Source organism: Podarcis tiliguerta (genome assembly GCF_965153285.1).
Source record: "Podarcis tiliguerta genome assembly, chromosome: 13".
NCBI classification, from domain to species: domain Eukaryota; kingdom Metazoa; phylum Chordata; class Lepidosauria; order Squamata; family Lacertidae; genus Podarcis; species Podarcis tiliguerta.
The window spans coordinates 53,422,766-53,447,751 of NC_139546.1; the positions used below are offsets into that span (position 1 = coordinate 53,422,766).

Sequence of the window (24,986 nt, forward strand, 5' to 3'; positions counted from 1 at the left end):
TGAAATAATTGATAAGTCTGCATCCAAAAGAGCTCGAAAGAACTTTGAATATAGTGTAGACTTATAATATAGCTGTGATTCCCCCATGAATGTTCTGTGTGGATGTCTTTATTAATTCCATACTTTTATATAGTTATTAAAGGTTGTATATTTATAAACAATCTTTTTTCCACGTTAAATTCTGCTTTCTCTGACTAGATAAAGAAGAGGACGAGGTTTTGCTCAGGGGCTTCCCGGAAGAGGCACCTGCTCGCGGACCGTGGGGGGAACAGGAGCCGGAGAGGGAAGAGGGAACGAGGATGCGCAGAGAACAGTCTCTGAAGGAGAGCAAGTCTGGAGGTGGAGAGGGAAGGGACCCGCAAGGGCCATCTAGTCCAACCCCTGCCATGTGTCAGTGGCTGGGAAGGAAGGAAGGAAGGAAGGAAGGAAGGAAGGAAGGAAGGAAAGAAAGAAAAAAAGGAAGGAAGGAAGGAAGGAAGGAAGGAAGGAAGGAAGAAAAGGAAAGGAAAGGAGGAAGGAAGGAAGGAAGGAAGGAAGGAAGGAAAGAAAGAAAGAAAGAAAGAAAGAAAGAAAGAAAGAAAGAAGGAAGGAAGGAAGGAAGGAAGGAAGGAAGGAAGAGCACACGGCCGGCACGACAAAGGGCCAAAGTCATCGAGCGAGGAAAGAGGAGCAGGAAAAAAGAGAGGAAATAAGAGCCCGCAGAGGAATGATACGCCAGGTGAGGGCGGAATCAGGCTCAAGCAGAGAGGAAAAGCAGAAGCGGAGGGCAGAGGAGTGGAAGAGGAAGCAGAAAGGAGATCTAGGAATCCCGTGTGGTGCTGGCTGGAGAAGGGGCACCTCCATGCTGCCCCACTTGGGATCGTGGGGTAGTCGGGAAAGGGGCGCCCCTGGAGGCCACCGCACCGCACCGCGCGCGCGTGAACCTACAAGTCCCCTGGGAGGGCGCTGGGCTCCCTTCGGATCTGCGGGTTTCGAGTCCTGCACCTCCCGCGAGTTTGTCTAAGACTAACGGTTTGAAAAATGTAATTTATTCAATTTGTATACCGCCCTCCCTCCGCAGATCTCAGGGCGGTTTACAGCATACGAATGCAAGATGAAAAACCCACACAAAATGCAATACCCCCCCTTCAAAACCCCTCCCCATCATTTAAAAGGGATGTCAAAGGCTTGGAAGAAGAGGAACTTTTCCGCCTGGCGCCTAAAGGTCGTACAATGAACCTCACTTTTAATTTAAAAGAAAAAGCAGAGGCGATAAAAAAATCCGCACCCAAACCGGACAGGGAACAGAGTGAGTTTTCAGCTGCGGGGTCTGAGAGGTTTGGCTCAGGAGAAGCTTCTGAAGGCTACGCCCTCGCTGGGGGGCCAGTCCAAAGCGGCCTCTCCCTCCTGCATTGCAGCGGGTTGGTCTCGATGACCCCGGGGGGTCCCTTCCAACTCTACAGCCCCGCGATTCCGTCGCGGCTCGCGAGCCTGGCTGCGCGCCTGCTTGTTGCTGCTGGGGGACTCCTCTCTTGCGCGACCTGCCAGGTGCGCTCTGGAGGGGGGGGGCGCATAACAGGTGCCATGGGGGGGGTCTACTGTCTCCGGCGCTAATTCGGGTGGGGTGGGGGCGCCGCCTTCCAGCGAAGCCTGCGCGGGAGCATGGGGGGAAAGAGGGTCGTGAGCACCGTCTCCTTTCTGGGTCCTCCCCCCGCCCTGCGCCCTTGTCCCCAAATGCCCTCTCTCCCCACTTTCGCCTCCTCCATCCTCGCCTCTGACGTCGGGAGAGGAGGGAGAGAGCCCCCCCCCACCGCGCCGGAGTGATGAACCCCCCGCCGCCCCGGAGGCCAGGAGAGGGCGGGGCTTCCCGGCGGTGGGCGGAGCTTCTCTCCATCTTTATAGGGGGAGGCGGAGGAGGGTTCTCCGCGCGCAGCCTGGGCGAAAAGGGACCGAGGAAGAAGAGGAGGAGGAGGAGGAGGAAGAGCGACCGACCCAGCCTCGGCTCCCGGCGCCCGCCCGGCTCTCCTTCTCTCCTTGCGCGCAGCAGGTACTGCGGATTGGGTTGGGGGGGGGGGGCGCAGCTCACCTCCACCAGCCCAGAATCTCCGCGTTCTTTTTCATTCCGGGAGGGGGAATGAGTTTCTATAGGGCCACCCATTTTACGGACATTGGTCTCATGGAGGATTTTCGGGAAGGTGCGCGAAGGGGGTCGCCTGGGGAGAATAGATGGGAGGGGGCTTGGGAGCCGCCCTGATCTTTGAGAGGGAGGGGGGCTGAGCGAGGACTTCCTTCCATATTTCTCTCCCCCACCCCCAGTCTTGCAGGACCCTCCCGGCATTGTCTTCTTCCCGGCTGCCGATGGGAGTCCCCCCCCCCCCGTCGAAGTGAGCGACGCCCCCATCACTTCCCCGCTGCAAAATCTCTTGGGGAGCCGCTCCTGGCTATGCCCTCCCCCGCCCCTCTTCTGCCAATTAATGCCCCTCCCGGGAATGGCCAGAGATAAGAGGGGGTCCATTTCCGGCCACCGCCTCCCATCTCCTCGGAGAGTAGCCCCTCCCCGCAGGGGGCCTGTGGCTTTGCCTGGGGAGGGGGCCTGTGGGTCGTCCTGTGGGGGGTGGGGGGAGGCGGCGAACAGCCGGCTCGCCCAGAGATGCTTGGCGGCGTGGATCCCCATTGAATTCTCAGGTGCCCCCCTCCCGCTCCGCTTTCTCTCTCCCCCCCCCTCCCGCCCCACTTCCAGGGGAGGGGTGGTGTTACATTTCCTTTCTTCGTGCCTGCTATTTATAGGGCTGGGCATGTGACTTGGGGAGGGGGGGCGTCATCGGCACAGATGGAGCCCAGAGGGGGGGCGAGGGAGGGAGGGATGGGAGATGGAGGGAGGGCGGCCAGGAAAGATGAAGGAGGAGGAGGAGGAGCAGGGCCTCATTGCTACCCCCCCTGCCTCCCCCCCCACCCCACGTCAGATCTTTGGGGGGGGTGGGGAGGGCCATCAGGGATCTCTCTGCGTTGCTGCAAAGCTCCTTGCTCCCTCCCCGCGCCCCCCCCTCCAGCACCATCTGCTTTATATGGAACTGGTTCAATGCTGGGGAATCGGGGGCGGGGGCGGAGTCTGGTGAGGTGATCGTTTTAATTGGCCCCCCTGGTTAATTTCCATTCCCGTCAGTCTTGGCAGTTCCTGATTAATCCCCGTGCAGATCGATGGGGATTGATCGTGGGGGGTTGGGGAGCGCGGCGCCAGAGGTCACGCCAAGGGTATGGGGGGCGCAGCTTCCCCTCTCCCCCCCCCTCCGTACAGGTGGAGGGGCTGCCTCTCCCCCCACGTCCTCCCCACACATATCTCTGCCCCATCGCAGCATAACCCCACAGGGTCATCCGAGACGCACAAAAGGCGGCAGCTCTTCTTCAGATAAACTGCGGAACTCCCTCCGGCAGGAAGCGCCTCGCCGGCTGCGAAAGAGGAGCAGGCAAATTCAGGGAAGAGGCGGCGCGTTTCCTGCTTCTCCCTCTGTTGCCGGAATCAGATAACGCAGCGAAGTCTCTGCGCCAGGGCAGTTTCTAGGAATCGCAAGGTGGTGGGGGCAGAGCGCCGGGGGGGGGGGGGCGGGTAGTTGGCCATCCTGAGGACAGGGTGCGGAGCCCTTTGGCCAGTCCAGCTGCCAAGCAATATTTCTTTATTTGTTCATGGGAAGCAAATCTCCTAGACGCCTTTTGAGGACAGAGTGCCACAAAGTGGGTCTATAGCTGTGTGTGCAGGCATATAATCAAAGTGGGGCGTGTGGGGTGTTAGGCGAAAGAAAAGGCCTCTGCTGAGGGACATCATTCTGGGGGTAGTTTGTCCACCTTTGGTCCATGAGACCAAGAAGGGGTCCAGCGGTCAAGAAGGTGGTTTCTGCATCTGCTGTGTAGGGAAGCAGGTGGGCCTGATCCACGTGGGAAGGGAGCCCTTGTAGGAGAAGGAAAACTCGGATCCTCAACCTCCGCTGCCATGTGGGATATCTCGAGAGTAAACCCTACACAAATCCACAGTGATGGTTGGGATGTTCCTTGTTCGCCTCCTAGCAGCTCCTGTGGCCAAATCGGTGCCCAGTGTCTTGCTCTTCTTTCCTTTGGACCACACCAGTGAGGCTGAGGGGGGGGGTCTTGTCATCTGGGCAGCCCAGGACCCCCAGACACCACGGCCCACGCTTGTGCCCCAGAGAGGTCATTTCGGTGCTGTTTGACTTCACCCCTGGAGGCACACTCCATTGTCTCTCCAGACAGACAGGTGCCAGCTGTCAACGACGGTCACAATCCAAGCCCCAGTGTTGTGCCACTGAGGAGGGGGTGACGGCTCAGCCCAGGCCAGGGTCAGCAACAGAGGGGAGGTCTCTGTGTGTGTTCAGGACCACCAGCGGAGGCCAAACAGCCAAGTTGCCCTCAGAAGATTCTACAGAGAGACTGGCTGAGTTTCATAAGAGGCCTGGACATTCATTGACCTGCCCTCCCCCCTTTAAAAAGTGTTGCTGCCTGGCAGTTAAAAGGCCACTTCCACCTTTGGCAGCCGTTGTCTCCTTAGGGGCAAAGGGGTTCCCAGGTGTGGAGATGCCATTCTCAGGGCTCTCTCGATCCCAGAGGAGCCTCTGTGGACCAGCCCTCAGGGTTTGGCAGTGGAGGTGTCCCCATGGGGCTCAGGGGAGAAGAGGCAGACAGACTCCTCCTCAGGAACTGAATTCATTTGCTTAGCTTGTTATTAGTCACTGTGGGGCCATCGCTGAGAAGGCCCTGCTGTGAGGCTGGCCTGTCCGCTGAATCTCCTTCACAGGCGGGGGCACTTAAGCAGGCCTGAGATGCAGCTCTCCAAGGGTGTAGTGGGGGCAGGCTTGCATGGGTGCAAGTGCCCCTATAAGTAGCCCATTCCCAAAGCAGCCAGTTTGCCCCTGATGCCCAGAGTTGCACAGAGGCCCCTCCTCTGTGTGCCCTTTGCAGGTGAGCAGAAATCATTCCTTCTTGCCATGTGTCACATGATTCCTTCCAAGGCCTGGCAATGAACGCGGTTCTTTGGCTGGTGGCGTTGGAGATGAGAGGATTGGTGGGAGAACATGAGATCTCCCTCACGTGAAGCCCCTCCTGCCGCGGGAGCAAACGGATCCCTCTGACCCACCTGCAGGGAGATGGAAAATATCGGTCTTTCGAGTCTTTCCGCCTGGTTTTATATTCCAGGCCTCGTTTCTCCCGGGGCCTCTTTCGTCTCCCGGCTGAAGAGGCCTCGAGTTCCGCAGCATGGAATATTCATGATCAGTTGCTGAGGAAACGCGATCCCGGCGTCTCAGGTGCGAGTCCTTACCTGGGTCAAGGGCTTCCGGAGCTCAGGTCCTGCAAGCCAAGGCTGAGCTTGGGTTTCCAGTGTCCCTTGTGGTCACGGGGTGTGTGTGTCTGTCTGTCTGTCCTTGCCACAACCCCACAAAATCAGCCACTCTTCTGCTTGCTGAGCTCTTGGTCTCTTCCTCCATGACCCCTTCACTCACCCCCCCCCCCGCCAGGCCCAGAGGTCACAATTTGCGGAGACAATAACTTGCAGTTCCTATTAGAACGATGAATTGTAAAGCTGGAAGGGTCTATGACAGGTGCCCCCCCAACCTCTCTGCTTCCAAACCTCCAAGGAAGGAGAGCCCACCATCTTCTGAGGGACTGCCGGATGGTTCTGACCGTCAGAAAGTTCTTCCTGATGTTTAGTTGGAATCTCCCTTCGTATAGTTTGAACCCCTTGGTTCGGGGGTTCCTGAAGCAGCAGGAGACAAGCTTGCTCCATCTTCCATGAGAAAGTCCTTCAGATGATTGAGGATGGCTCTCATATCATCTCTTAGTCTTCTCTTCTCCAGCCTAAACAGACCCAACTCCCTCAACCGTTCCTCTTCAGGCGTGAGAGATTCTCTGAGTTCCTCTGGCACAGAGAGGGTGGTGTCCGTCAGTAAGGGAAGTCATAGTGCTGCTCTCTTCTGCCTCGGTCAGACCCCACCTGGAGTCCCATATCTGGTCCTGGGCACCCCAGTTGAAGGATGTTGACAAGCTAGAAGGAGCGCAGAAAAGGGCAAGCAAGAAGACGAAAGGCCTGGAAACCAAGCTTTGTGAGGAATGGTTGAAGGAGCTGGGGATGTTTATCTTGGAGAAGATGGAGAGTGTGGGATGTGAAACACAAGAGCAGTCAAGTACAACGTTCCTAGAGAGAACATGTTTACACATGGGGAGGAATGTTTGTCCCACCAGCAGGTAAACTTCCTGTTTCCTCCTGGGCTGGGACAGACTTCCTCTGCATGTGACTAGAGGTGGGCATGACCTCACCTGTGCAGGTAATGACAAAAGCACAGGGCAGGGCAGCCATACATGCATCGAAGAAGCAACATCTGCTTAGCCAAAGATGCCCTTTTGGCTTCCAGCCAAGAGAGGACAAAGGGGCTGTCTCCTTATGAGATATGGATCCTATTGTGAACAGAATGATGCGTGAGTAAACCTTTTATACTTTTTTAGAAGACTGTGTCGTGTCTTATCTTTTATGAGGGAATAAGGGGAAAATAACATAATAGTTATTATAGAGGCTTTAGCGAGCCTGAGCAAACGCATCCGCTGCGAGTTTAAAAAGGGGAATGTTACTCTGCTAAATTGTGAACTTTTTAACACAAGTTGGAAAGGCTATAATCAAACAGTATGTCCTCTCCTGCATCCCTGAACATTCCCACAGAGAGGTCATCTGAAGGGATGGCACATGGGAAAAGGAGCCAGCTTGCTTTCTCCTGCTCTGGACTGTAGGACTCAAATCCATGGCTTCAAGTTGCAAGAAAGGCGATTCTGAGTCAACATCTGGAAGAACTTGGAAGACATTAAGAGCCGTTTTGACAGTGGAACGGTCTCCCCTGGCAGGTGGTGGGCTCTCCTTCCCTGGAGGTTTTTAAGCAGAGGTTGGAGGGCCACCTGGGAGGGATCCTTTGGCGAGGATTTCTGCATTGGGGGGGGGGTTGGACTGGATGACCCTTGGGGTGTCCCAACTATACAATCAACTCTATGAGGGGATTGGGGAGCTTACATGCCCCCAAGGCATCATCCCATGGCAGAGTGGTGAAATTGTGTGTGGTGTGCGTGTGCGTGAGAGAGATTGGTCTTATGGAAGCACAGACCTTTTTTGTGTTTTTAAAGTCAGCTAGGAGCACTATTTGCTCCTCATCCCGCTCACCCCAAGGCAGCCTGACTCAAAATCCCTTCCCTCATTGTCCTGATTTTGTCTCCAAAGCGCCTGGGTTGAGGCCAGAGGCTGCCAGAGCCAGGAGCACCGCCGCCACCACCAGTACAACCAGTACCACCAGTTCCCCACCAGTGAGAGCGTCCCTGGGAGCAGATCAGCCAAGTAACAACGACCCGTAAAGCAGAGGTTTCCTTTGTTTTTGTTTCCATCTGGTGTCGAACTTCTCACAAGTGCCTGTAGCGGGAACAGGGGGTTCAAGGCACAGCGGCTGACTCTGGGAGGGGGGGCTGTGGGGAAGGGCAGGGAGGCAGTTCTGGATTTTGGGGGAGGGACAGCGAACAGCAGTAGGGCCACATCAATGGGGCCTTTTCTGCAAGAGTCAGGATTGTAACCTGCTGTGCCTTGAAGAAGAGGCTCCCCTGGGGGGGGGGAGGCTTTCCCCCCGACTGCATGTTTTGCTTCCTAATAACATACCTGGGGGACAAACTGTCTAGTTGTAAGCCCCTTCTGGGAAAAGGGAAGCCTGGGGGCACCCCGCTTTCTTAATGCACAACACGGAATGGAACCATCCCCAGACAGTTATCGTGGATTTGGCCCACTGGGCACCTTCGTTTTTGAGGTGCCAGCGGCAAAATGGGTGGTTTGATAGGACTCAGGTACTGTCTGGAATAAATGGGGTGGGGGACCCTCGCCTAAGTGCAGGAGCTCCGGCTTGGTCCCCAGGTTGTGGGGATCATGATGTCATACGCCCCACAGCCTCAGAACCCGGCTTTGGGTGGCACCAAAGTTTTGTGGGTGTGCTATAGTTGGCACCCCCTTCCTAAGCACTTCTTTGATGGGGGGGCTGGAGGGCTCTGAAGGCATTTTTCAATTTCTCTTAAGTTCCCACGCTTGGCAAATGTGGGGTGGGGTTGGGGGAGCAAGTTCCTAAGCTGACAACGCACCTACTTCTGAGTAAGCCCACTGGAGTTAAGCAAGGGGGGTCGGGCTGTGGCCGGGACGCGATAGGATAGGAGCTGTTTGTTCCCTTGACTTAATACTGCTTCCACCAGAAAATTGGGGTGCAGGCTAGTGCTTTCCTGGATGAGAAAAGGCTCCCCCGATTTTTTCCTGTAGATCGATGCTCATTTTGTGGTGGAACAAGGGCTGGGGCCGTTGCTTCAACTCCCAAAACAAGGGGGAAGGCTGCCTAAATCAACAAGCTGGGCCTTTTCTCCTTCCCACAGTCCAAAAACTCACTCTGCCCACCCGCCTCTGGGCTCTGCAGCCTTCGCCCCCTTTCAGATAACACAGAACCCTTCAGATTACGACATTCTCACTTCCTCTGGTCTGGCCGCAGTTACAGCTGCCCACTTAACCAGCCGGTGTGTGAGAACATTAGAAGATTCAGGGCGGGGAAAAGGTTCAGGCACCACGTAGCCGAACTATATTTCGGCATAGCTGACAAGCCAACGGAAGAGAAAGTGTTGTCATTTAGAACTTGTGGCTCCCAGTAAGTTTCTGAGCATAATTCAAAGGGTTGGTGCTGACCTTGAAAGCCCTAAACGGCCTCAAAGGCCCAGAATACCTGAAGGAGCGTCTCCACCCCCATCGTCCAGCCTGGACACTGAGGTCCAGCTCCGAGGGCTTTCTGGCGGTTCCCTCACTGCGAGAGGCCAAGTTACAGGGAACCAGGCAGAGGGCCTTCTCGGTGGTGGTGCCCGCCCTGTGGAACGCCCTCCCACCAGATGTCAAAGAGAACAACAACTACCAGACTTTTAGAAGACATCTGAAGGCAGCCCTGTTCAGGGAAGCTTTTAATGTTTAATAGGTTATTGTATTTTAGTGTTTTGTTGGAAGCCGCCCAGAGTGGCCTGGGAAACCCAGCCAGATGGGCGGGGTATAAATAATAAATTATTATTGTGGACGTCCAATGTTGGATGATTCAGGACAGAGAAAAGCAAGCCCTTCTCTACGCAACTGCGGAACTCCCTGCCACAAGAGGCAATGGGCACCACCAACTTGGATGGCTGCGAAAGAGGAGGAGGCAAATTTACGGAGGAGGAAAGGTCTGTTTCCTCTCTCCACAGTCAGAGGCGGTAAATGCTTCTGAATACCAGTGGCTGAAAACCACCTTGGGAGGGGCGGAGAGTGCGGTTCTTGCACTCGGGTCCTGGCTTGGGGGCTTCCCAGTTGAGGCATTGAGTTGTCCCCTGTGGGGACAGGATGCCGGACTAGATGGGCCGCTTTGGGCCTCATCCAGCAGGTTGTGCTGACATTCTTCTGAAGTTACCCTTCCACGCCTCTCCCTGGGGGTGGGAAGCTTGCAGGAACACAGAGAGGCTAGTTCTGCGCTGGTTAGATCAGGAGAGCGGCCCCCAGGTTATGGGGGGGGCTCCATGTGGGACACAGGCTCAGCGCACCTGATTTGGGGAGGGGAGGGTTTTCTGTTGTGACACTTCAGGTAAAATGGATCTTGTTGCCCTGGCGGTGCTTCCAGGGTTACCTGGATTTTTCACCTGACGGGACAATTGGCAGGGAGAGTTTGGGGGGAGGCTGAGAAGGACCAGAGCACATCTCCGTATCCCAGCTGAGTCCTGTTCACACGGTTTGAGTCTCGTTATTCTGCACAGAGCTGGAAAATCAGAAACATGGGATGTCCCATCTTAGTTTCCCCAGTAATCCCAGTTTCCGGAGTGGGTGGGTGTCAGTGGATGAACATTATACCTCCATGAAGAGAACTTACCTTTGCTGACCTCACCTTTCTGAAAAACACACTTCCCCCCCTTTCCTTTTACTTTCTTCTTTTGCCTTGAAACGTTTGTTTTTCCTGCAAACACGATTCGGATGAAGCGGCAACAGCGAAGGGTTTGGCTTTGACACACCGGCCTTAAGGAACAAAGGCAGCAGCCCATAATAAGACATCTGCTTGTTTGTATTTTGTATGCGCCCTAAAAAACATTCCGGTCCAGAATGGCATCTTAAGGTGTGGCTCTGTGGGGGGGGGGGGGACACGTCTCAAAACAACCAGGTAGAAATAAGAGAAGAGCCACAGAGAGGAACTGTAAGCAGGGCAGAGATTTTTTTGGGTGGGTGGGGAGGAATCCTACTCTAGAAGCTAACTGGGATGTTTGCAGTGCTAAACATGGCCTGCCCCACATTCCCCCAGCTTGATCTCCCAAGGGGGGCAGATTCAGGACGGATTCCAGGAAGATTCCACACGCAGCACTCATTAGACTATGGAACTCCCTCCCACAAGAGCCACCAACTTGGAAAGAGGATCGGACAAATTCACGGAGGAGGAGGAGGAGAAGCCCATCATGGGCTCCTGGCCTCAACGGTCTGTCTCCCCGATCAGAGGCAGCAAATGCCAGTCTCTGGAGAGGGGCGAGCTCAGCTCTCGCACTCGGATCCCATAACAGGCACCCGAGAGAACAGGAGGCTGGACAATTCCGCACTAGACGGCCATCGGGGTCCCTTTCGACTCTCCAATTCTAGATGTGGTGTTCGCCTGATCCGGCAGGGATCGCAGAACTGGAGGTGGAAGGGACCCGAGGGTCATCCATCCCAACCCCCTCCAGGGCAGGGACCGCAACCAAATGCCCCACTGCCAGGCCGGTCCCTTTGGGATTTGGGACCTGTGGGTTTCAGTGGGCGGGGGCCACGTCTCCCCCTCCCTCCCCAGGCAGCAAAGCGCCTGGAGTGCCGCCCCCCCTTCCTTGCCCTTCTGTGTCTGTCTAACCGGCTTGTTTTCAGAGGCCCTTGGCGCTTGGGGACCCCCGGCCAGCGCAGAGACCCCCCCAGGGTGGTTTTCATGGAGGTTTATCTCCCTGCAGCCGCACAAGTCTGTAGCCCCGCGTGTAGACATGAAGCTGGAGAGCCCCAGCGCCGACTCGCAGCTGGAGTTTGTGGTGGCCACCGAGAAGGAGTTCGAGGAAGTCCTGGCCATGTCGAAGGGCATCTACGGGGGGCTGGACTACCTACCCAGCCGCTACCATGCCTGGATCCGGGAGCCCAACCGCACCGTCGTCCTGGCCAAGAAGAACGGAGCTGTGGTGAGAGCGGTGGGGGGGCCGGGCCGGCCAGATGCATCCTCTCCCCCCTCCCAGGGCCCCCACGGTGGTCCCTGGGAGGCTGGGGGGAGAGGACCTCTGCCACCTGGGGGGCTGAAATGGACGGGGGGTGTCGTCTTGGTGGGTGCTGCTATGGAGCAACTCGGACTAAGTCGCTGCCTGACAGGATCCTTGCATTGCAGCGGGTTGGGCTGGATGACCACATGGGGTCCCTTGCAACTCTTCTAGCCTTACTGTTGTTGTTTTCCTGCATGGGAAATAGGAACGGCAGTAAGCAGAAGCAAAACCCCTCAGAGCCTGCAAATGAAATTTAGCTGCGGCTCCTTGCAGGGAGGGTTGAGCAAGATGACCTTTGGGGGTCCCTTCCAATTCTACAGTTCCCACGATTCATTGCAGGTTTTTAAGGAGAGGCCAGGTGCTTCAGTTGTGATTCCTGCATCTCCCGGGTTGGGCTGGATGACCTTTAGGGTCCCTCTCTATGATTCTGCAAAGAAAAAGAAAGGGGAAATGTGATCTATAACCACAAAACCACCATGGAGGTGATTCAAATGATATAGTATCTCTGGCAGGGTAGGGATCAATAGGAAAAGAGCCATTGCGCAACCACATTTGAAATAATAGGGTGTGCCGTTCTGGATGCCTCACCCCAAAATGGATGTCGCAGAGTTGGAGAAAGAAGAGAGCAGCCAAAGCGATCGAGGGAGATGAGCGACTCCCCTGTACGGGGAAGGTGGCTGCGTTGGGGAGGGAGTTTGCGAAATTATGCAGAGCGAGGAGAAAGTGAAGCGAAAAAGGCTTTCCTCCCTCTCTCCTAACGCAGGAACTCGTGATCACCCAGGGGATCTGGTGCTGGCGATTCAGGGCAGAGAGAAGGAAGCCGCTTTTCATACAGGGCACAGATAAACTATGGCTGCCAACTCGGGTGGCTTTAAAAGAGGACTGGAGAAATTCATGCCTAGGCAACTGGAATCTGCAAGAGGGCATTCGGAACCCGGGTTCGAATCCTGATTGTGGGTTACCTTTTGGGGCACCTGTTTGGCCCCCGGATGCTGGACTAGTTGGGCCCCCACTGGCCTGATCCAGCTTCCTCAGGGGTCTCCTGGCCTCCTTACGCTTGGGGGAGGCAAACTGCATTTCCACGGCCCCGATCCAGGCAAATCTTCCGAGGAAGCGCTTGCTCCTGCCATCTTCTGTGCCTTTTGCTCCATAGCAGGGTCCTGAGCAGCCCGAGGCCTCCTGGCGCCCCCTCCCACTTCTGTGCCCCTGGTGCCAGCTTCAGGGGGGGGCGCGGAGAAAATGGGTCCTTTGTGGCCCACCCCCCAGGATCGCACTCTTCACACATAGCGGGTTTGGGGTGGGGAAATTGGGGGTGCCTGGAGCTTATGGGTAAGTCTGTCGCTCGCACACGCGGGTGTAACGCTGGCACCGAAACTGGACGTGGCTTTCGCACTCGCCCCCTCCTTGTCCGGGGGGGGGGTGTTTCCGGGAAAAGGGGGGGGGGAGAGCGGCTGAGAAATGGAGCCAAACTCCATTCAGTGGCGCCAGTCGATTGTGCCAATTTAAGTGGGAGCCTAAATCCTACAGGATGGATGCGATTGGACCCCCTTAGCCTTATGGCACTTGGTAAGGGCAATGTGTGTGTGTGGTGGGGGAGCACCCCCCAAAAAAAATTATGGGATGTTTCCCAAAATCTGCAAATCTCAAACACATACGGGTCATCCTGCATGAAATCTTAGTCTGGACTGTTTGGGGGAGAACTGTAGCCTTATAGCCTTTCTCTCTGTGGGCTGTTAGATGGTCCAATTATTATTATTATTATTATTATTATTATTATTATTATTATTATATCCTGAGGATGCTGTGTGCCTCCAAGGCAAGGGTTGGGCATGAAAGCCCTCGCTTGCTGCGGTCACCTGAGGATGGAAAGAGGTTGGCACGCCTTCCATCGCCCCTCCCTTGGCCCAAACCCGCAGGCCGCTTAACGGTGACTCCCGGGCTGGGCTAGATGACCTTGGGGAACCCTTCCCAACTGCAATTCCTCCAGTTCCGGTGCCTGGGCGTTCCTCACCCTCTTTCTCTCTCTCTTTCTCTCTCTCTCTCCCGTCTACTGATGATTTAATGGGATTCTGTTTCCAGCTTCATTCTGGACTTTTCCTTTCTCTCTCTCTCTGCCTCCCTATCTCTTTCTCTCTCTTTCTCTCTATTTTTTTTAATAATTTAAAAAAGAAAAAAAAAGCAATGGATAAAAACCGAATGATTTTCGCTGGATTTTATTCACGTAGGTGTGTGGGGGATCAGGCCCCCCGTCCAGGAAGGTGGCGGGGGCTCCCTCGGAGGAACCGTGGAGGGGCTGCTGCAGCGCGGATCCTAAATCCTTACAGTTCGGCCTCTGGACCCAAGTTTCCAAAATAAATGTCTCCCTCTTTCTGTGTCTCTGCTCTTGAGACCCCGTAGCGTAAAGGGCCCCGTCCAATGGTACTAGTATGATCAGCTTACTCTGTGATCTTCCCTATATATAAATATATATATCTCTATATATAAACCCCTCTATATGCCTGTATATTTTTGTTGTTGTTCTCTTTTCATGTAATTGCTTAAAAATGTGTGCCAACGCTTGGCATTTGAACAGCGGTCTCCCCCCACCCCAGACCTCTCTCTCTCTCTGCCTCCATCCTTGCCCAACCCCCCCCTCGCCCGCCCCCACCTGCCCCCTCCCTCACCTAACTTTGTTTAATTAACGCCACCATTTTTTTCCAATTACAGATTTTTTCAAGATTGTAGGTGACTTGGTGCAGCGCACTAAGGGTTAAACTCTCTGCTCTCTCCCCTCCCCTCCTCCTCCTCCCTCCCCTGCCCCATATCTCCCTCTCCCCATCCCTCCCGTCCCCCCCCCAACCCAACCCAACCCAACCACCAGATTGGGCTCCAGTCGGTCTACATCATTGACGCTGGGGAGACGGCTCTGGTGGAGGGGCTCCGCGTGGCCCCCTGGGAGCGAGGGAAAGGGGTGGCCGGGGTCCTCCAGCGCTTCTGCTCAGAGATGGTCAAGGAGAAGCACCCCGGGGTCAAGGTGTCACGCTTGACCCGGGACGACAAGCTGGGACCCAAAGACTTCAAGAAGTACCGCGTCATCGCCAAGCAGGTGAGGGAGCCGCGTGGGCAGAGGTACGCCGTCCCCGGGACAGAGCACAGGGAGGGAGGGAGGAACTCTGCGCATGCACAGAGACACTGGGGATCAAGCCTGGCTGGCAGGGGAGCTCCCAGGGCTTGAACCGGGCGACCCAGCATTAAGAGATCGTAGACTTGTAAAGTTGGGATTGTAGGGATGTGAATAGATGCCGAGAGAGCATTAGAGATCCTTCCTTGTGAGTTCAGCAGAGAGCATCCCTTAGCAGCTTAGAGAGGCAAGTTTTAGGCCAGGGGTCAGCAAAGCTTTTCAGCAGGGGGCCGGTCCACTGTCCCTCAGACCTGGGGGGGGGGCGGACTATATTTTGGAAAAAAAATATGCCCCACAAATAACCCGGTGATGCATTTTAAATAAAAGGACACATTCTACTCATGTAAAAACAAGCTGATTCCCAAACCGTCTGCAGGCTGGATTTAGAAGGTGATTGGGCCAGATCCGGCCCGCAGGCCTTAGTTTGCCTACCCATGTTTTAGGCTTTTGGTTTAAGCGATCCAGGATTGCTTTAAGGCAGACTGGTTTTTCCTGGTATTTTCCAACTTTTCTTCCCTTAAAATAATAATCGCACACAAACAATCTTGTAAAAAGAGGATTTACAGTCGTACCTTGGTTCTCAAACGCCTTGGTACTCATCTGTCTTGGCTCCTGAACACCGCAAACCTGGAAGTGAGTGTTCCAGTTTCCAAACGTTTTTTAGAAGCCGAACGTCTGACGCGGCTTCCATGGCTTCTGATTGAGTGCAAGAAGCTCCTGCAGAAAATTGGAAGCCACACCTTGGTTTTCGAACATTTTCTAGGTGTTTGAACGGATTCCGTTTGAGAAGCAAGGTACGACTGAAGAGTAACTGATACAGCAGCTTTGTTCAGGCCGGCTTAAAATGCTAATTCAGTTTCCAAGACATCCTTCAGTCCAGCTTAAAGCGATGTCTGAGCTTTGGAGCTCAGACATGCAGATGTTCTTACATGTTGGCTTGTTGGGAAGAGTGATGGAAAAAGAGAAGAAAGAGGATATTCGCAGGCAGGTGGGAGGAGATACCTGGCTACGCCCCCCACCCCGTCAGGGCACAGAGGGGGTGTCCCTCACAGAGTCCTCCCAGCGCCCACCATGTGCCTGTCTAGAAAACCTGAATCGTTGGTTTGATTGCATTGCAATGTGTCCTTTCCTACTGCATCACGGTGTGGGACGCTGGTTTGACATCAACTGATAGGAAGTGCCTACAGAGGGTGGTGAATACAGCACAAGATATTATGGGCTGTCCTGTGAATCTGCCGGATGAAATAGCGGAAGAAGGTTGCCTCAGGAGAGTGAGGAAAACCCTCAGGGATGATTCACACCCTGGCCGGCACTTTCTTGATCTCCTCCCCTGGGGCAGAAGATATATAGAAGCAGGATTAGTCGCACCAACAGGGTAAAGAACAGCTTCTATCCGTGGGCTGTTAGGCTGCTGAATGAAAAGATAACAACAGGGCAACTGACTTTCGGGTTTGGTGGGTGTGCGTTAGTAAACGAGGGGAATTAAGACTAAGAGAGCTGAGTGGGGGGTGCTCTTGTAATCTCACTGTATACAAGTTGTACAAGTGACAATCAAGTATTTCAATTTCAAAATCCCACAGGAAGGGAGCCCAGGATCATCTAGTCCAACCCCCTGCAATGCAGGAATATGCAGCTGGTCGATATGGGGATTGAACCCACAGCCTTGGCGTTATCGGCACCAGGCTCTAACCCACACAGCTATCCTGCAGTTCTATGACTCCAGGGCCCCGTCCCAAAGTGGAGTGAGGGGTGGAGCTTTCTGAAGAGGCTCAGCCAGCCTTCTGGGTCCTTGAACCTGTGTCAAATAGGTTCTGGGGTGCAGCTGCCAGCTGCCCCCCATCCCAAGCGGTGGACTCTGGGCTTTCAAATTTCAGTGGTGCCACAATTTGGCACATCTCGCCTTCCATCTTGAGAGCCTTTTGTTGTGGCAGCCTCTCAGCTTAAGAACCCGGTTTGGGCAAACCGGCCATGCCCCCTCTTCCCATGCGTGTTTCAGGACTGAGGTCAGGCCCCACATGGTGGGGTGGGGAGCCTGCAAAGAGAGAGCTGTGGGGTGGGGCTGTCTCTGTCTCGGAAGGTAGAGCTGCCTTCAGTTGGCCTATGGTCCTGGGTTGCTTGTGGACAAATCCCGAGAAAGAACTCTCTGATTCCATCTCAGGACCTTTCCAGGTGAGGAGACTGCCTTCACCTCCTCCACCACCTGGTGGAACTTCTCCTCCTTCTCCTGCTCTGAATTCTCCTCCTCCTCCTTCTCCTCCTCTTCCTCCCTCTCTCCAGGGGATCCTGCTGGTGCGCTTCGATGCCCAAGAGCTCCTCTCCCGCCTTGACGCTGTGGTGCTGGCGCTGGCCGAGGCCGGCTTCTGCCCGGAGCCGTCTGAGCTCCTCCTGGAGAGCGAGGTCCCCGAGGTGGTCCTGCAGGAGTCCTTCCAGCGGGAGGTTCTGCCCAACCAGACCATCATCCAAGACTGGCAACCCTTCAAGGCCACCGCCGGCAACCTGGGCCTGCTGATGAAGAAGGATCTCTGCTGGGTGGTCGACCAGAAGGCCCGCCCCACCGTGGCCACGCTCAGCACCCGGCCCTTCCCCATCCCGCTGGGGGAGGACTGGTTCTACCTCAACATCGACGCCTTCGGGCACGACCTGGCGCACGTCAAGAGCCAGCTGCTACACCACCTGCGCCTCCAGGTGCCGGCCGCCCAGCAGGGGAAGGTCATGTGCCAGCTCTTCCTGGAGCCGGCCCTGTGGTTAGACATGGCCACCTTCTGCCAATCGGCCCTGGGCCTGGAGCTGGCCAAGGACTACACCGAACAGTACCTGCTGGAGTCCGACATCTGAGGGGTTGGGGGAGGCCAAGGGGGCAGCGGCGGGGGGCTCAGGGGTGGGGGGGAGAGGGAGGAGCGGCGGGGCCCCCTCCTCCCCTCCCTCTCCCCTCCCTCCCTCCCTCCTCCCTCCCCCCACTCCCCTGCAACGCAGCACTTTCTGAGCCTTTTAACATTTTATCCTGGAAATACTTGGTTACCCCGACCCAAACCCAGTGCCCCCCCCTCCACGTAGAGGATGAAACCCCAGTTCTCCCCTCCTTCCCTGGGCAGCAGTTAGCAATGTGGGTGGTTCGGTCCAGGGAGATGGATGGGGCAGCAGCAGAGAAATTGGGGGTGGTGGGCCCTTGAGGAGGTTCTCGCCAGAGCGGCTGGCTGGTCCTTGGCAAAGCCTTGCCCACCCCCCACCCCAAGCAGCAGGCACCCATGGGTGGGAGAGAGAGCAGGGGGCCTCTGCGGCTGCCTATCTTTTGAGATAAATAATCAAACAATCCAGGTCTTAGCGCTGTGGAGAAACCAAGAGCCGTTTGGCCTAGATTCCACCTGCTCTTTGCAGCCCTGGCTATGGTAATCATGAGCCGCTGAGATTCCACCTGCAACAGATCCCATCACTGCAAGCTCATCTCTAGGTCCATGAGGACTAGAAACCTGGCTTTCTTTAAAACGGAGGCTGGGGGTTCTCCTGGACGTTGTGGTGCAGCAGACACTTTTAAGGGAGGTCAATATGAGGTCCTGGGACCACCAGAGAGCCACTGGCTCCTCCCAGACTATAGTGTGTGTTTTCGGGTGGGGGGCAGCGATAGTCGCACAGCAATAGCCCCTTTCACTTGTGCAGCCCCCCTCCGCCCCCTACTTCCTCCCCCCCCCCCAGCCAGGCGCTTAGCAACAGCTGACATGGTGACGGAGGAGGCGCCCCCCCTTGCAACGGTTGACATGGCAGCGGCTGAGGGAGCCTAGCAACGAGGCTGACGCACGGGGCGGCGCCTGGCAACGGTTGACGTGGCGATGGAGGCCGGTGATGTGATGACTGATGGCGGAAGGCAGCAAGGTCGCCGCGACCTCCCCGGCCCCTGCAGAAGGGACCTTGCGGGGCTTGGCGGACCCCCCCCCACCTGCCCCCTCCCCGTGATCTTGCCTTGCACTCCCCCCAGCCTTTCCCCCTAGCGCCGCTTTCAGACTGACTAACGTGCAATATTAGATTCTTGTAAATGGAGATATATTTATAAATCTATGGTGTGCAAAATGTGTGGGGAGCTTTCTTGCGCTGCGCGTGGCGGCCTGCCTGCCGGGTCCCGGGGGGGCGGAGCTGACGGGTGACCCCAGAACACACACAACACCATCCCCCCCCAAAAAAAATACACACCTGCCTGCCTTTCCTTTGGTTTGTGGGAAACTGATATCCTGCTCTCTGTGTGTGACATGTCTGGAGGTGATGCCAATTTTGAGGAGAGATGGGGTGGAGGGGGGCTTCTATTCTGCCTTGCAGGTGGGCTTAGATGATGATGATGATGATGATTATCAGCTAGCCAGTCACTCCTGGTGGGTGACCGTCCTCTAACCACCTGCCCCTACTAAACGCCTTTGCTTGGCTGTTCTGCCCCATTAGAAATAACGATTAGCAGGTTCTTTAGGAGGGAATTTTCACTGTCTCTCTCTCACACACATTCACAGAATCATAGAACTGGAAAGGGATCCCCAGGGTCATCTAGCCCAACCCTCTGCAATGCAGGAATCTTTAGCCCAACCTGGGACTCAAACCCATGACCCAGAATTCAAGAGTCGCCTTCTCTGTGGATTGAGCGCTCCATAACAAGACATATTTATTTATACACTGCATTTTCCGCAAACGTGTCCTTGCACATGGGGCCGTTAACAAAAGAAATACAACAGCCTAAAGATAGATGCTCTATATCTACGCATTACAAAAAGCCACCGTTTTTTCCACTTAAGATTGGCGGCTTCATTTGAAACGTCTTTAGGAGATACCGGGCAGTATATCTTGCAACCGCCTTTGGAATATTGTGTTCAGCTCTGGTGGCCACAGGAGGGGAAGAGTTGCTCTTGGGCCCCCATCCTGCTCGTGAGTTACCCATAATGTGCACCTGGTTGGCCCCTGCAAGGATGGAAGGCTGGGCTTGGTGGGCCCTTGGCCTGGTTCTGCAAGCTCCTCTTAATGTCCTGACGCTTTTGAGCTGTTCTGGACATCCATATGTCTCGAGAGACGATGGTGTGTCCCTCCAGCAGTGAAACCAAACCACGGCATTAGCAGCATCGAAGTGGCCTCTCTGGGGTGTGAGCCTGGGCTGTGTGCCTGGAGGTCCTGGGCTGCCCAGATGACAAGACTCTCCCCCTAGCTGAGGTGGTCCAAAGGACAGCAGAGCAATTCAGTTTGGCTGCCATAGTTGCTGGAAGGAGGCCGGCAACGCGCCATGCAACTACCTCAGGGACTCTGCTTAGGATATGTAGAGAGTTTGTACCTGAGCCCTGGGTACCTCTAAACACAATTCTTGCATGTACGTTAAAATACACAGCTCTCATGGAAGGTCAGGGGGTCAACCCCTCCTCACCTGTGTGTTTCTTTGTCCTGAAATCTTAGCAGACTGAAGAACCAGCAAAGAAATTGCTGGGGGTCGGGAGGGGGAGAGTGGAGGGAATGGCTGAAGCACGAATGGCACCCCACTCCTCCCCCCCCCCCCAAGAGCTTTGCTCCTTTGATCACCATACTGCTTGTATCTTCATATTGTGTTTCTTTTTAACCATCATGCATTTAGAAGACACCTTTAAAGCTCTGTATAGGGAAGTTTTAAGGTGTTTGATGGTTTTTATATATGTTGGAAGGGGCCCAGAGTGGCTGGGGGAACCCAGTTAGATGGGAGGAGTACACTGATGATGATGATGATGATGATGGAATAGGACAGGGGTAGGCAACCTAAAAAGCAGAGACATCACTTTGCCAACAAAGGTCTGTATAGTTCAAGCTATGGTTTTCCCAGTAGTGATGTATGGAAGTGAGAGCTGGACCATCAAGAAGGCTGATCGCCGAAGAATGGATGCTTTTGAATTCTGGTGCTGGAGGAGACTCTTGAGAGTCCCATGGACTGCAAGAAGATCAGACCTCTCCATTCTGAAGGAAATCAGCCCTGAGTGCTCACTGGAAGGACAGATCATGAAGCTGAGGCTCCAAGACTTTGGCCACCTCATGAGAAGAGAAGACTCCCTGGAAAAGACCCTGATGTTGGGAAAGATGGAGGGCACAAGGAGAAGGGGACGACAGAGGACGAGATGGTTAGACAGTGTTCTTGAAGCTACAAACATGAGTCTGACCAAACTGTGGGAGGCAGTGGAAAACAGGAGTGCCTGGCGTGCTCTGGTCCAGGGGGTCACGAAGAGGCAGACACGACTAAACGACTCAACAACAAAGGCAACCTAAGGTGCGGGGTCAGATAAATTGTCCAGTAGCACCTTAGAGGCCAACTAAGTTTGTTCTTGGTATAAGCTTTCGTGTTCATGCACACTTCTTCAGATACACAGGTACTTTGGACCTAATTGTTAATTTCAAGCATATTCAACTGGGGCTATTGTGAAAGCCCCCGGCTTTGCTGATGATGAGCTGCAAGGTTTGGATGCTAAGATTTTACCTGTAATGGATCCCATCTTTGCAAGCCCATCTCTAGGTCCATGACGGCTTTTTTGGCGATCACTCGTAGTCAAGTGACTATGGTTTTAACAGGGAGTCCGTAAGTGACCGTGGAGGCCAATTCTGAATCCACACGTCCTTCCACAGCGGGGACATAGGTTTCCAGTCCGGAGTTGATCCCGGTGTGGATTTGCCAAGTGTATCTTCCTCTTAACACGTTTCTCCTTTGTGTCCTGAGTTTGAGCATCTTCAAAGCCCAGGACACCTTTGGTCAAGGCTGTTCTCCAACTGGAGCGCTCACAGGCCAGTGTTTCCCTATTGTCAGTGTTTATACTACATTTTTTAAGATTTGCCTTGAGAGAGTCTTTGAACCTCTTTTGTCGACCACCAACATTATGCTTTCCATTTTTAAGTTTGGAATAGAGTAGTTGCTTTGGAAGATGATCATCAGGCATCCGCACAACATGACCAGTCCAATGAAGTTGATGTTGAAGAATAGTTGCTTCTACACTGGTGATCTTTGCTTCTTCCAGGACACTGGAATTAGTTCTCCAGGACGTAGTGGTACGACAGACACTTTTAGGGGAGATCCTGGGGGGCAGGGACCACTAGAGAGCCACTGGCCCCAGTCAGGGCTCCTCCCAGACTTTAGTGTGTGTTTTCGGGTGGGGGGCAGCGATAGTCGCACAGCAATAGCCCCTTTCACTTGTGCAGCCCCCCTCCACCCCCTTCTTCCTCCCCCCCCCCAGCCAGGCGCTTAGCAACAGCTGACATGGTGACGGAGGAGGCGCCCCCCCTTGCAACGGTTGACATGGCAGCGGCTGAGGGAGCCTAGCAACGAGGCTGACGCACGGGGCGGCGCCTGGCAACGGTTGACGTGGCGATGGAGGCCGGTGATGTGATGACTGATGGCGGAAGGCAGCAAGGTCGCTGCGACCTCCCCGGCCCCTGCAGAAGGGACCTTGCGGGGCTTGGCGGACCCCCCCCCACCTGCCCCCTCCCCGTGATCTTGCCTTGCACTCCCCCCAGCCTTTCCCCCTAGCGCCGCTTTCAGACTGACTAACGTGCAATATTAGATTTTTGTAAATGGAGATATATTTATAAATCTATGGTGTGCAAAATGTGTGGGGAGCTCTCTTGCGCTGCGCATGGCGGCCTGCCTGCCGGATCCCTGGGGGGCAGAGCCGACGGGTGACCCCAGAATACACACAACACCATCCCCCCCAAAATACGCACCTGCCTGCCTTTCCTCCGGTTTGTGGGAAACTGGTATCCTGCTCTCTCTGTGTGTGAGAGAGACAGGTGGCTGCTATTCTGCCTTGCAGGTGGGCTTAGCTGCACTTAGATGTACTTTAAGCTGCTCATAGCAGCTGGGAAAACCCAGCCAGATGTGCAGGGTATAAATAATGGGTAGGCAAACTAAGGCCCGGGGCCTGGATCCGGCCCAATCGCCTTCTAAATCCGGCCCGCGGACGGTCTGGGAATCAGCGTGTTTTTACATGAGTAGAATGTGTCCTTTTAAAAAAAATACATCTCTAGGTTATTTGTGGGGCATAGGAATTCGTTCATTATTTTTTTCAAAATATAGTCTGGCCCCCCACAAGGTTTGAGGGACAGTGGACCGGCCCCCTGATGAAAAAGTTTGCTGAACCCTGGTATAAATAATAAAATTACTGTATTTTTCCGTGTATAAGATGCCCCCGTGTATAAGACTGCCCCTACTTTTGGGGACCCCAAATTTAGAAAATGGGCAAATGCACTCTCCGTGTATAAGACGCTCCCAGGTTTTTAACCTTATTCTGGTGAGAGACCGTCCTCTAACTAACTGCCCCTACTAAATGCCTTTGCTTGGCTGTTCCGCCCCATTAGGAATAACGATTAGCAGGTTCTTTAGGAGGGAATTCTCACTGCTCTCTCACATACATTCATAGAATCATAGAACTGGAGAGTCGGAAGGGACCTCAGGGGTCATCTAGTCCAACCCCCTACAATGCAGGAATCTTTTGCCCAACGTGGGGCTCGAACCCCCGAAATACAACATCCTAAAAATAGAAGCTCTATATCTATATCTATTATTATTGTTGCTTATTAAATTTGCATCAGGCTCTTCTTGGGGTGATTCCCATGCAGAAAACAGGATAAGAACACAAAATAAGTAATGAAAACAAGAGCAACAGAAACCAATGACCCCCCCCCCTTTGCTCCCACAAACACCTTTTAAAAGGACATAGGATGTTAAGGTATAATTTCACTGCAACATCATACATTTTTAAAAAAGCAGAAGCAGCACCAAACCTCCAGGTATTAGCAATTAATTTAACACAAACTCTCGCCCCTCTTTCCCTCCTCCTACCCCTGTAATAAAAGCCTGGTCTGAAACAGCGGCAGCTCAGGGCTTGCATTTCGCAGAAGTTTCTCTCTAAAGCACAGGTAGGGAAACCAAGGCCCGGGGGCTGGATGCGGCCCAATCACCTTCTCAGTCCGACCCATGGACTGTCTGGGAATCAACGTGTTTTTACATGAGTAGAATGTGTCCTTTTATTTAAAATGCATCTCTGGTGTTATTTGTGGGGCATAGGAATTTGTTCATATTCTTTTTTCAAAATATAGTCCGGCCCCCCACATGGTCTGAGGGACGGTGGACCAGCCCCCTGCTGAAAAAGGTTGCTGACCCCTGGCCTAAAGCATCCGGGGGGTGCTCAGACTTCAGGCATGTGTGTGTGTGTGTGTGTTTCCTCTCCCGCAGAACCATTTCAGCCATTCTTAAGATTATCCCCGCATCCCCCCAGAGGGCTGTTCCTTGATCTCCACCCTCTGGGAAACAAACCAGGCACCAAAGCGCTGAGTTCTCTGAAATCCTCCTTGCCTTAACAGAGATCAGGGGGAAATTGGGTGGGGAGGACAGCCCTTGCTTCCCATGGATCTTTGGGAATCTGCTGGGGACTGAGATGCCGGCAGAATAGCTGCCCTCTCCTCCGATGTCCTGGGCGACTCACCCCCTTGCGTCCTGCTGCACCTGGAGATTCAACCTGAGCCCCACCTGTGTAAGAAAGGAAGGCTGTGCAACAGAGACCTGGGCACCTTTCCACCTGGTTTAGCCCAGGGCCTGCCAGGGGAGGAAACCACAGCTCAGCAGCGGAGGAGGGCATTGGGTTTCCACACAGGGAGGGAGTGCCAGAATCGATCCCTGGCAGAACCCCCAGACAGAATCAGGGCTGGGCGGGAAGTGGAGAGAGCAACAAAACAGCACCACCACAAACTGGCTTATAAGTATAAAACCAAATTTACTATGATACGGAAGTGGGGGGCATGTCTTCTTCACCTCCTTCTTCGCTACAATATATCCATTTATTTCCAATTGTCAATGTCAAAAGGGACTAAAATCTATAAAATTCATAGAAAATCAACGTGCCAATTTGCTCAATTTCTCTAGGACTCCATGACACCTTCCCTGTCCTCCATAATCCCTCAAGCAAGGTGTCAAGACCCTAATCCTGTCAAATCACTCTGCCAAGCCTTTCCTCCGGGCAATGCCAGGTGGCAGACCATGCAGACATGGACCATTGTCTTCTCATCACCGGTACTCAGGATGTGCTTATCTGCGCATATCTCCAGCTCTGCATATTCCCCCCTCCCTCTTCCATATGTTAATCCTGTGTGACCCAACCTCTTCTTAATGTATTCATGATGTAATTGGGATGTATTTTGCACTGTATTCTGGGACATGGAGGGAAGTTTCAAAAGTTCATGTCACCCCTTTCTCGCTGTTCAATCTCGCCTTGAACCTGTTGCGCAATAAATGTGGATCTTCTGCAGTTTGCTCCTGTCTCCGGCTGAGCTCATTTTTCCTCCGCAGTGACCCGCGGACTTAGTCCAACGAGCTGGGTGGCAGAGCAGCCTCGCACCCAGATTTTACCGTAACAACTAGAATAATAACTAGAATAGAGATAGACTTGTAACCATTCAAGAAGCAACAAACATACTAAGGCGCCATGTGCAAAACAAAGCCTGGAGATACTGTAAACATGGAGTGGATAAATGCACAACTGTGTCTTAACAAGATACATGT

The 24,986-nt window shown here is 54.1% G+C and overlaps 1 protein-coding gene and 1 long non-coding RNA gene across 5 annotated transcripts in view; one reads left to right on the plus strand and one right to left on the minus strand.

The window, feature by feature from the left end:
- The window catches only part of LOC310663219, a 171,064-nt gene that overhangs the window by 66,847 nt on the left and 79,231 nt on the right, over positions 1-24,986 (minus strand). The window lies entirely within an intron of this gene.
- Positions 1,872-17,666, plus strand: NAT16 (N-acetyltransferase 16 (putative)). Of its 3 annotated transcripts, XM_083410680.1 has the most exons (5): positions 1,877-2,026; positions 7,241-7,378; positions 11,008-11,226; positions 14,162-14,386; positions 16,739-17,666. In XM_083410680.1, the coding sequence occupies exons 3-5, from the start codon at positions 11,038-11,040 to the stop codon at positions 17,294-17,296; spliced, it is 972 nt and encodes a 323-aa protein (XP_083266806.1). In that variant the 5' UTR covers positions 1,877-2,026; positions 7,241-7,378; positions 11,008-11,037; the 3' UTR covers positions 17,297-17,666. The 3 variants fall into 3 exon arrangements, with proteins under 3 accessions (XP_083266807.1, XP_083266806.1, XP_083266808.1); XM_083410681.1 differs by lacking the exon at positions 7,241-7,378 and having other exon boundaries at positions 1,872-2,026; XM_083410682.1 differs by lacking the exons at positions 1,877-2,026; positions 7,241-7,378 and adding an exon at positions 13,527-13,719 and having other exon boundaries at positions 11,090-11,226.